General features: G+C 34.7%; 1 protein-coding gene across 6 annotated transcripts in view; it reads left to right on the forward strand.

The window, feature by feature from the left end:
* FAM227B (family with sequence similarity 227 member B) overlaps window positions 1-12713 on the forward strand; it is a 213586-nt gene that overhangs the window by 55499 nt on the left and 145374 nt on the right. For all 6 annotated transcript variants that reach the window (XM_042988909.1, XM_042988907.1, XM_042988906.1 and 3 more), the window contains one exon: window positions 2294-2431. In XM_042988909.1, the coding sequence (XP_042844843.1) occupies window positions 2294-2431 (138 nt within the window). The remainder of the gene's footprint in view (window positions 1-2293; window positions 2432-12713) is intronic.

Here is a 12713-nt window from a genome sequence, read left to right on the forward strand (position 1 = left end):
TTTATTGTGATATTTGCTTTGTTGCAGTGGTCTGGACATGAGCCTTCAGTAGCTCTGAGTTACACCTGTATATAGAAAACCGTCAAGACTCCACAAAAACAAACAAAAACAAAAAACAAAGCACACACTCACAAAAAAAAGACAAAAAACAAAAACGAAAAAACTGTTAGAACCTAATCAGTGAATTCAGCAAAGTTGCAGGGTACAAAACACTATACAAAATCCGTTGCATTTCTCTATACTAACAACAAAATATCTGACAAAGTAATAAAACAATCTCATTTGCAATAGCATTAATAACAATAAAATACTTACAAATGAATTTAATCAAGAAGATCAAATATCTCTATACTGAAAACTACAAGATTTTGATGAAAGAAAAAGACACAAACAAGTGGAAAGATATCCTTTATACATGGATTGAAAGAATTAATTTTGTTAAAACGTGCATGCTACCCAAAAACGTCTATAGATTCAGTGTTATCAAGTTCTTATCAAAATTCCAATGGCATTCTTTACAGAAATAGAAAAAAGAATCTTAAAATTTGTATCCAGAACCTGGATAGCCAAAGCTACCTTGAGAAAGAACAAAGCTAGAGGCATCATACTTCCTGATTTCAAATTATACTACAAAGCTCCAGTAATCAAAATGATACTGGAATAAAAATAGACACATACGCCCATAGAATAGAATTAAGAGCCCAGAAATAAACCCTCACAAATACAGTCAACTAATACTCAATACCTACTCTCTTCCATAAATGGTAATAGTTAAACTGGATAACCACATGTAAAAGAATGAAATTGGACTTCTATTTTATACCACTCACAAAAATTAACTCAAAGTGGGTTAAAGATTTAAAATAAGAACTAAACTATAAAACTTCTATAAGAAAACATGGGGGGAGGGGCACCTGTGTGGCTTAGTCGGTCGAGCATCTAGCTATTGATTTCAGTTCATATCGTAGTATCATGGGATAGAGCCCCGTGTTGGGTTCCACACTAAGCATGGAGCCTGCTTAAGAGTCTCTCTCTCGCTCTCTCTCTCTCTCTCCCGCTCTGCCCCTCTCCCCTGCTCATGCACTCTCTCTCTCTCTAAAATAAACATTAAAAAAAAAGAATTAAAAGAAGACTTAAAAATAGTCTTCTATTTTTATTCATATATTTATCATTCCTGGAACCCTTATTACTCTGTGTCTGGACTGGCCCCAGTGTTTCCATGTGTGGCCCCCATGACATGGCATGCCCCCTTCTCTTGGGAACTATGAGTAATAAACTATCTTTTCAATGCCAATCATTTCCTGATCTGTTAGCCTTACACACCTCCAATTTTCTATTAATACACTATATTTTAAAACATAGACAATCTATCAAGAAGCATCTAAGTGAATTAAACAGAAGTCTTCTGCATATTTTGTCTAGGGGCAACTAATGTGAAATAAGTGATAACTGAATCTAAAACACCTAGAAAATTTAAATTTGACAGCCAAATATAGCAAGTAATACTCGTTGAACATCACTACTGAAAAAATATTGGCTATATTTAGAAGTATATCAATGTATAATAATATTGATAATAGTATTAGCTGATTGGAACTGAGTATTAACTCTTCAAACAACCATATGAAGTACACCAAGGAATTTATATTGTTCTCATTTTTATTGCTGGGCATTTTAGTGTTCAGTGTGACTAAATGAATTATTCAACCATACCCAGCTTTTGGAACAAAAGTAGAACTTTTAAAACTTATTTTTCTTACTTTTTAGATATTACAATTTATTCATAAATATTATTTAAAAATATTCAGGAGATACAGGTAAGGCATAATAATAATAGTCACCTATACTCAGAAGCACTAATGTTAAGTTTTAAGCTACAGACACACATAGCTAAGAGGTAAAATTATTCTTCACAAAAAACATATTATAAATGCCTTTGTATGTTAACAAATATTTAAAGATAACTTTTAGCAGATACCTCATAATCCATTGTATGGATGTATCCTTGTGTATATTTGCAATAATTAACTTCCTTTTATGTCCATCAATGAATTTAGCTTATGTCTATTAATCAGAAGATGATACTGAGTTTTACCTCTTTTCTAATTCACTATTTTATGTAATAAGACATTAATATTTCTCATAGAGTTTCCCTTATATGAAACTTGAGACTGACAGTTTTCACAGGATTGTTATGAAGATGAAATGTGTAATACATGAAAATGCTTTGACAAATTGAAAGATATTTTCAAATGCTAATTTCCTTGACTAAATGTACATTTTATAATAACAGGTTTAAAACCTCCAAAAGGCTTTTGGACCCACTGGAAACTGAAAGAACTCTCCACAACAACCATACATGGTACTAAGAAAGCACCTTTAAAATCTTTAAAGGACAGAATTGAAAGGAGTCAAGAACGCATAACGGCTGGTAAGTAAACTTATTGTCAACTGTAGGATAAATAGCCAAAATCAAGTATATTAAGTTATTTATTTATAATAACTTCCTTATGATTTATTCTTTGGTGAGGGTTTCAAATTAACATTCGCTTTGTAGATTAGTGTTACAGTAGTTTGAATATTGCTTTACATTTTAGTTTTTCATTGTAAAAGTGGTGTGTGGTTAAGTTCTCCCATTTGCCTGTTACTGTATTCTTATATTGATCTTCTATCTTACAATCTCATTACTTCTAGTAACCTTTTTATAGATTTCTTAGGATTTTCTTTATGGAAAATCATGTTATCTGAGAATAAAGAGCATTTTACTTCTTCATTTCCAATCTATATGCCTTTATTTATTTTACTTGCCCAGGTCTAGGACCTCTAAGAAAATGTTAACTAAAAGTGGTGAGAGTGGACATCCTTGCCTCACTCCTGATTTTAGAGGAGGAATGTTAGGTTATTTGCCTTTAAATAAATTTTGGCTGCCAGTTTTTATAGAAGGCTTTATCAGGTGGAGGTAGTTTCATAGATGTACGATCTTGATGAATGCTTTTTAGCATCTACTGAGATGAGCCTATATTTTTTTCTATTTTAGTCTTTTAATATAGTGAATTACATGGATTGATTTTCAAATGTTAACCCAACCCCTAATCCCTAGGGTAAATCCCATTTGGCCATTGTGTATTAACTTATTCATGTACTACTGGATTTAATTTGCTAAAATTTTGTTTTATTTTCCTATACTATCCTGTCTCATTTTAGTAATAAGTATAATGTTCCCTCCTCTTCTCTTTTCTTTCTTTTTTTTTTTTTTACCTCTTCTCTTTTCTAAAAGAGTTAGTATAAAACTGATATTTATTCTTCTTTCAGTATTTGGTAGAATTCTCCAGTGAAGCCACCCAAGCCTAGAATTTTTTTGTGTGGGAAAGTTTTTGACAACAAATTCAGTCTCCAATAGATGTAGGGCTATTCAATTTACCAGTTCATTCTTAAATAAACTTAGTTGTTTTGTGTGAAATTTTATTTAAATATTTTTGAGGTTTTTTTTTTCTTGGATGTAATCCAGTTACTTAGAAATATTTTGATCCATTTGAGCTTTGCTTTTAAGCTTCATTAAGTGGAACCAGAGAAGTCTTTTGTCTAGGACTAACTTGCTTCCCCTGCTGAAGCAATACCCTTCTAAGTATTCTACCCTTGGTCTGTGTGTAGGAGGTTTCCCATCTGACTGTCTAGAACATGAGCTGTGTGTGAGCCCCAAGAATGTTCTGCCTGCTCTTTCCCTTGGGTAGCTCTTTACCAACCTCAGGCAAAGATTCAAGGGTAATCCTCTGAAGATCTTCAGAATGCTCTCTGTGTGAATCTGTCTCCTCCAAATTATGCTGACCTATGAACTTTAGCTTGCCTTGGCCTTCCAGAATGCTAAATTTTATTTTCTCAACTCAGTGAGACTAGTGGATTCTGTTTGGATTCTAACTCCTTACAGTGTCGGGAGGAGACAATTGAAGGGCTCCCTTGTTTGTTTCTCTTTTCTTGAGGATTACTGGCCTGTGCTATCTATTGTCTAACACACGAAAACCATTGTTTCATAGACTTTGCCCAAATTTTTAGTTGTTTAAGAAAGAAGAGTAAATCCAGTCCTTGTTACTCTATAATAGTTAGAAGTGGAAGAAATTATATATTTTTTTAAAGAATTAAAAGAAGACTGGGGTCCCTGGGTGGCTCAGTCAGTTCAGTGTTAGACTTCAGCTCAGGTCATGATCTTGTTTGAGCCCTGCGTTGGACTTCATGCTGACAGCTCAGAGCCAAGAGCCTGCTTTGGATTCTGTGTCTCCCTCTCTCTCTCTGCCCCTCCCCCACTCACACTCTGTCTCTCTCTCTCTCTCTCAAAAGTAAATAAACATTAAAAAAATTAAAACAAACCAACCAACCAACAAACAGAAGCTGACAGCACAGAGCCTGCTTTTGGATTCTGTGTCTCTTTCTCTGTACTTACCCTACTCACTCTCCCTCTCTCTCTCTCAAAATAAATAAACATTAAAAAAAAAAAAAAAGAATTAAAAGAAGACCTAAAAATAGTCTTCTATTTTTATTCATATATTTATCATTCCTGGAACTTCATTCCTTGCCTTAAATTTGAGGTTTCCTCATGGTGTTATCTCTCATAGTTCAATTCTGCTAACAATGAATTTCCTTGTTTATTTATCTTAAAATAATGTTCATTTTGCCTTTATTTTTAAAGGACATTTTTGCAGGGTATAGAATTCTGAGTTCATTTTTTGTTTTTTGTCTGTTAGTAAGATATTGTTCCATTGTGTTCTCATTTGTATTATTTCCCTTTGTGTTCATCCTGCTTGGGCTCATTAAGTTTCTTAAACTCATGGTTTGATGTTTTTCACCAAATTTGGGGAATTTTTGCCATTATGTTTTCAAATTTGTTCTATTTCTTTCCTCTGGGATTCCCAATTTTAGCATGTACTATATTACTTAATGTTATCCACAGTTTATTGGGACTTTGTTGTGGGTTTTTTTCAATCTTGTTTTATAGATTTCATAATTTCTATATTTTTCATTTTACATTCACATGCTTTTTCCTATGGTATATGATCTCTTATCCCAATAAATGAATATTTCATTTCCTATATTGTACTTTTCACTTGAGAATTTCCATTTTTCCCTTTTTAAAATAGTTTCCATTTCTATTCTGAGATTCTCTTCCTTTATTATGACGATATTTTCTTTTACATCCTCAAACATATTAAAAATAGTTGCTTTAAGTTCTTATCTGGTAATTCAAACTTTTGGATAACTTTGAGATTGATTTCTCTCACTATCTTTTTCTTGACTATGAATCATAATTTCTTGTTTCACTTCATGTCTAGTAACTTTTTATGTAATCTTGGAATTTTAAATGTGCTTTGAGGATTTTCTGAATTCTGTTAATTTCCACCAACAAATGTTAATTTTTGTTCAAGTAAGTTACTTTGGCTGTATTCAAAGTCCAAATGTTATGTGTTCTGTGATGGTCGGTCTGTGATCCCCACCTAGAACTTTAAATCATCCACCTATTCCTTTCCACCCATCCATCTAGAGCTCCCTCTTCCCACCACATGTGTGAGTAATTGAGACACCAGCTAAGGGTTTGGAGAAAACTTACAGTATTCAGATTTTGGGTTTCCTCTTCTGCAGCCCCTTTCTTTGTAGGATTTCTAAAACTCCTTCATTTTTCAATCTTCTGGATGTCCCAAACACTATCCTCTGACTCCTTAAACCAATAATATTTCTACTTTATAAGTGAATTCCATCCACTTACATGCCATGATGACTAAGTAGTACCATCAGACAAAAAGTTGTTTAAGCAACTGCATGAACACAAATTTCATCCACTTAGCAGCTCCCTCTTATAGGGTTCAACTCCCCTCCAATTTCTACCTGCTGTTGTTGGTCATTTTCTGGTACCTACAAATGGCTGTGTTTTTAAAAAATATGTTTAAGAATTTGTAATTTTTATCTTTGGGAAAGTCAGACCGATATAAATTAAATATTTTATTTAAATACTATTTTACAACTTAAATATCAAATTTTCAAGTCACATTTTCCCTTAAAACTTTATATGTTGCTTTATTGTCTTCTATTATTTAGTCTAGTAGAGAAGTCTAAAGTCAACTATTTTTTTCTTTACAATTAATTTATGAAATTTTGTTTTACATTTCTGTTTAGATGTTTCCAAAATTTTTACATTTGTCTTTAAAATTGAAAAATGTCAGTGGAATGTGTCTTGATATGAATGAAAGTTTTCATAGATTTTTCCTAATGATAAATTTAGTTATAATTCTTGGATTTCCCAAAGCTCCATCACAGACCTAGTAAAGGTCCTAGCCAAATATTTCAAGTGAGACAGAAACTTACATGGCCAGACTGAAGAGGGAGGGAAAGTGCTTCTGTTTCAGATATTTATTTTTTTTTTAATTTTTTTTTTAACATTTATTTATTTTTGAGACAGAGACAGAGCATGAACGGGGGAGGGGCAGAGAGAGAGGGAGACACAGAATCGGAAGCAGGCTCCAGGCTCTGAGCCATCAGCCCAGAGCCCCACACGGGGCTCGAACTCACAGACCGCTAGATCGTGACCTGAGCTGAAGTCGGACGCTTAACCGACTGAGCCACCCAGGTGCCCCCTGTTTCAGATATTTAACCAAAAAGCTTCAGTCTACCATTGGAGAGTATCCTCTTAACACTGAGGAAATAAAATATCTAGAGAAAGGCTTTCACATGGTATGCTATAAAAGACTAACTGCTGCAGTATAAAAACCGATTACATATAAGGATCAATGGAAAAAAAAAAAAGAAAGAAAGAAAAAGTCTACTAGAAGTTGTTCATTTGGTAAATGTGGTATAAGCCAAGAACAGTGTTCTGTTAGGCAGCAAAAACTGACAGGGCCCTGGAAGTTAGGCTGGAAGCAAAAAATCAAGTCCCTGGAAAGACCACTGTTTTTTATATTATGCCTTAGCCCTTTCAGGAGCTTACCCAGCCACCAGGTATTCCTGAACTGTAGAGGTAGAAGTGACTGCGTAAGTCTTCTCATTAGTTTCCCACCAAAACATCTCATTTCAATGCAGCTTGTGCTTTTCTAAGTAAGTGTTTGCCACTGGGAGTGTAGATCTGTCAAGACCTCCTCCTGTGTACTTTCGCATCGTGTGATAAAGTATATTAATTATCAAAGACTTTTAAAAATTTGGTCCTATTTCATAGGCTTCAGATATAAAACCAATTTATCTAACTATGTTCTGGTGATGATGGATGCAGACTTTCCTATTTATGCTTCATGGTTCTTTAACTTAAGGGTTGGGAGAAAGACTAAAGTAGCTGTGTTTATCCCACCACCTTATGTAGAAGTCTCCTTTTAGATGTGTTTTTATTATTATATTTTATTCAAGCATGCAGAAAAGTAAAAAATATTTCCCACATGTAATAAATATTTATATTTTTTCCATATTTGCTTTACAAGCCTTTTATTTATGGGGTTTTTTTTGTACTATTTCTAAATTTGTCTTCCCCTCTCTAAATGTAACGGCTTACTTAAATTTGTGGGCATCCGTTCTTTCTATAATACATATTTTTTTATGTTCTTTAGTTCAATAAAATAGATGAAATTCTTTTACATTTCAAAAATCTAGCAATAATCAACATTCAATAGTTTAAAATAATCAATAGGTATTAATTTTTTTTACCAATATATTGGTAAATTTTTTTATTTAGTTAATTTTTTTAATTTACATCCAAGTTAGTTAGCGTATAGTGCAACAATGATTTCAGGAGTGGATTCCTTAATGCCCCTTACCCATTTACCCCATCCCCCTCTCCCACAACCCCTCCACTAACCCTCTGTTTGTTCTCCATATTTAAGAGTCTCTTATGTTTTGTCCCCCTCCCTGTTTTTATATTATTTTTGCTTCCCTTCCCTTATGTTCATCTGTTTTGTCTCTTAAAGCCCTCATATGAGTGAAGTCATATATTTGTCTTTTTCTGACTAATTTCGCTTAGCATAATACCTTCCAGTTCCATCCACGTAGTTGCAAATGGCAAGATTTCATTCTTTTTGATTGCCAAGTAATACTCCATCATATATATATACCACATCTTTATCCATTCATCCATCGATGGACATTTGGGCTCTTTACATACTTCGGCTATTGTTGATAGTGCTGCTATAAACATGTGGGGTGCATGTGTCCCTTCAAAACAGCACACCTATATCCCGTGGATAAATGCCTGGTAGTGCAATTGCTGGGTCATAGGGTAGTTCAATTTTTAGTTTTTTGAGGAACCTCCATACTGTTTTCCAGAGTGGCTGCACCAGCTTGCATTCACACCAGCAGTGCAAAAGAGATTGTCTTTCTCTGCATCCTCGCCAACATCTGTTGTTGCCTGAGTTAATGTTAGCCATTCTGACAGGTGTGAGGTGGTATCTCATTGTGGTTTTGATTTGTATTTCCCTGATGATGAGTGATGTTGAGCATTTTTTCATGTGTCAGTCGGCCATCTGGATGTCTTCTTTGGAGACGTGTCTATTCATGTCTTTTGCCCATTTCTTCACTGGATGATTTGGTTTTTGGGTGTTGAGTTTGATAAGTTCTTTATAGATTTTGGATACTAACCCTTTATCTGATATGACATTTGCAAATATTTTCTCCCATTCTGTTGGTTGCCTTTTAGTTTTGCTGATTGCTTCTCTGTGCAGAAGCTTTTTTTACCAGTACTTTTGACCATGTTGTGCTCTGAGCTGACAGCTCGGAGAGCCTGGAGCCTGCTTCAGATTTGTCTCTGTCTCTCTCTCCCCAAAATAAATAAACATTTAAAAAAATTTTAATGAAGATTCTAGGTAGTGAATTACAATGCTTGAAAGAGCTTGTTTACTGTATTTCTAATAATTATTTTCATTTGAAATACAAATAAATATTTATTTCAAACACACTTGATTTTAATAATAGGAAATCTTGATAAAATGTATCATATATTTTACTAGCCCCTAAATATTTGAAAAATACTTGTTATATTTGACTCTAAAACATGACTTGATTCTTCTGTTTCTGGATGAGACCTAAGTCTGGTAGGGTAGGTTAGAGACTTAATGAGTGTTTCCTTTCATATGCTGCTCAAAATTAAAATTTAATACTTTATCTTAAACTTGTGTAAATCTTCCATTTGAAGTATGTACTTGATAACATGTGTTAACTTTGTAGAGCCTTATTAGTAATATTCTTATGTGGCTGGTCACTTTTATTATCACCTATAAAGTGAGAAAACTAAAACATAAGAAATTAAGTAATAACTTATGCAAGGTCACAAAACTGATAAGTAGTGGAATATGAATTCATTTCCAGGAAATTCTTGCCTAGACTCTGAACTCTTAGCCACCTCACATGCTTCCTCTCAGCCATTTAATTTTTCAAGCTTATGAGTACATTAAGGCTTAAAATTGTCATCATAAGATAAGGGTTGTAACTTATAAGAGTTGCCATAGCCTTAATCCTTCATGACTAATATGAATGAGTTTTTAGATCCTTTCCTGGGATCAAATTTTAATAGGTAAGAAGGAAGCAGGGAGATATGATAGTAGAAGGGGCAGAAAGGGAGCAAGACTGGGGGGAGGGTGCGGAATTCACTTGTTTCCACATTTTGTATATGGATTTCTCTAGAAATAGCAAGCAATGGTTTGGGGAATCAGAAAGCCACATTCTGGGGCCAAAGTGGTCCAGAAATACAATGACAGCAAAGGGTTGGAACTTCTAATACTCTTGTTATGCACCAATGTTTTTGGCAGGGGAACTAAAAGGCAGTTGTATTTTCAAAAAGTCAAGAATTTCTTAAAAGGGGTTTATTTTGTTCTTTTTTTTTACAAAGTAGTTTTTTTCTGTAAACTTCTGCTTAGATTGTGACTATCAGGAGATATGTTTAAGGTAGAACTTTGTTCAAATCTATGTGTTTATTTGAACTTTGAGGCTCTTATATTTTCCTAGGGCCCTAGCCTGCTTTTAAAGCTATCTTCTTGAATTTTTATATCAGTTAGTGGTCAATGAGTACCTCTCTTCCACATAGAGAGGAAGATCTCAGAGATCCAGGCCACTTTCATCTTCTGGGGTCACCAGCCTATACAGCTGCACAGTCATTAGAATTAATCTGCATCAGGGGGGGCCTGGGTGGCTTGGTCGGTTAAGCGTCCGACTTCGGCTCAGGTCATGATCTCACAGCCCGTGAGTTCGAGCCCCGTGTCGGGCTCTGTGCTGACAACTCGGAGCCTGGAGCCTGTTTCGGATTCTGTGTCTCCCTCTCTCTCTGCCCCTCCCCTGTTCATGCTCTGCCTCTCTCTATCTCAAAAATAAATAAACGTTAAAAAAAATTTAAAAAAAAAGAATTAATCTGCATCAGGAGAATATAGGAGGAGTAGGCACACAATTTTAAAAGTCTCGACTAACGTTATATAAATTTCCAGTTATAAAATGAATATGTTGGGGTGCCTGGGTGGCTGAGTCAGTTAAGCATCCGACTTTGGCGCAGGTCATGATCTCAGTTTGTGAGTTCGAGCCCCGCGTTGGGCTCTGTGCTGACAGCTCAGAGCCTGGAGCCTGCTTCGGATTCTGTATCTCACTCTCTCTCTGCCCCTCCCCCACTCACACTCTGTCTCTCTCTCTCTCTGTCTCTTAAAAATTAATGAACATCATACAAATTTTTTTAAATGAGTATGTCATGGGAATGTAATGTGCAACATGGCAATTTGGTTAATAATGCTCTATTACATATTTGAAACTAGGTAGAAGAATGGCTCTTGAAAGTTCTCATTGCAAGAAAAAAAATGTGACATATGTGGTGATGGATATTAACCAGACTTATTGTGGTGATCATTTTGCAATATATAAAAATATCAAATCATTACATTGTACACTTGAAACTAATATGTAATGTCACTTATACCTCAATTTTAAAAAGTTTTGGCTTGGAAGTCACCCACATCACTTCCAATCAGATACTATTGTTGAGAATAAGCCATGGCTATATATAGATGTAATGAGGGTTGGCAAATTAAAACAAAACAAAACAAAACCAAAACAAAACAAAACAAAAACACTCTGACTAGGAAGCTGCTACATAGTAACAGCATTGTACTATAGAAGGTGGATCTATGCATTTTGAAGGACAGATAAGTGTCTCTACTACAGGAATTAAGTTAAATAATAGTGTAGTAATCCTTATGTATGGAATGCTTATGCTGTGGCCTATAATACAATTTGAGATAATACAATTTGAGTATCAAAGAAAAATTTGGGAGAACTTGCATATATCAATCACCATGATCTTGACAGTTTTCCGATGCTTAAAGACTGCCTAATGAGTCAGTGGTGTTAACAAATGTGATTTTTTTATATCATATAAAGAAATGTGTCAACATCTAGAATATCTGCATAACTCACTGAATCAATATTTTGCAAATGACCAATGCATGGATTTTTAAAATGTGGTTTTAGGGGCACCTGGCTGGCTCAGTCAGTTAAGCGTCCAACTTCGTTTCAGGTCATGATCACTTGGTTCATGAGTTCGAGCCCCATATCGGGTGATGTATAGAAGTGTTGAATCACCATATTTTATACACCTGAAACTAATGTTACACTGTATGTTAACAATTGAAATTTAAGTAAAAACTTAAAAAATAAAATAGTTATCTTTTCTAAAAAGATGCTATTTATATTAACGTGAAATGGGTTTATTAATGAACTAGTGTTCAAGATTTCTCAGTTTTAATATCTGTTGTAAGAAATGCTGATAGATACAAAATCCTTATAAACAAAAGTTCTTTGGTGTCTTCGATTATTCTTAAGAGTATAAAAGCGCCCTGAGACCAAAAAGCTTGATGGCCACTGCCTTACAGGAAATCACTGCAAAGGGGCTTGCCCCATGGCATTTGAGAGCTACTGTATCCTGGTTGCAGTTTTATAGTTTCTGTATTGCTTCTCTCCAAGCTGGACTTAGTAATCACTGTGCGGAACCCCGTAAACAAAAGACTCGGATAATTTATTTACTAGGTCATAAGCATGTTTTGTTTGGAGATTTCTACAGTTACTAATGGTTCTTCAGCTCTCATGTATTTACCTTTCACATAAAAGACTTGAATTTCTTGATTATGTAATGTAACTTTTCTGGGCCTTACGTTTCCACCTGAAAAAAAAATGACGTGATTAGAATATATGATTTCTCTATTCCCCTTCTCTAACATTTTATTACTCTATTACTTATATCTTTAGGTGCTGAATAATCTTCCAAAACGGTTGTTTACTATTGAGGTAGAATTAGCAATAGAGACTGGTGGCTTAGATATATTATTTTAGAGCTCTTCCCCCTTTATAGTCGTGTGTGTGTGTGTGTGTGTGTGTGTGTGTGTGTGTATCTTGTGTGTATAAATATGTTAATCTGTGTGCTGGAGGAATGCTAAGGCGGGTGAAGGGCAGAAATGGGGTAAAACATGAGTGTATATATACCCATGTATGCATTTATATGACTTTTAATAAATACGATAACCTATGCTTTATGTATAATGCTATCTCAGAATTGCTGCTTCTAATCCAAAACATATTTATTTAGCTTTTTAAAAATGTATTTATTTATCTTGAGAGGGCGGGAGGGGCAGAGAGAGAGGGAGAGAGAGAATCCCAAGCAGGGCCCAGGCTGACCTGATGTGGGGCTCAGTCCCACAAAACCGTGAGATCATGACCTCAGATGA

This window comes from Panthera tigris, chromosome B3 (genome assembly GCF_018350195.1).
Source record: "Panthera tigris isolate Pti1 chromosome B3, P.tigris_Pti1_mat1.1, whole genome shotgun sequence".
Classification (NCBI taxonomy): domain Eukaryota; kingdom Metazoa; phylum Chordata; class Mammalia; order Carnivora; family Felidae; genus Panthera; species Panthera tigris.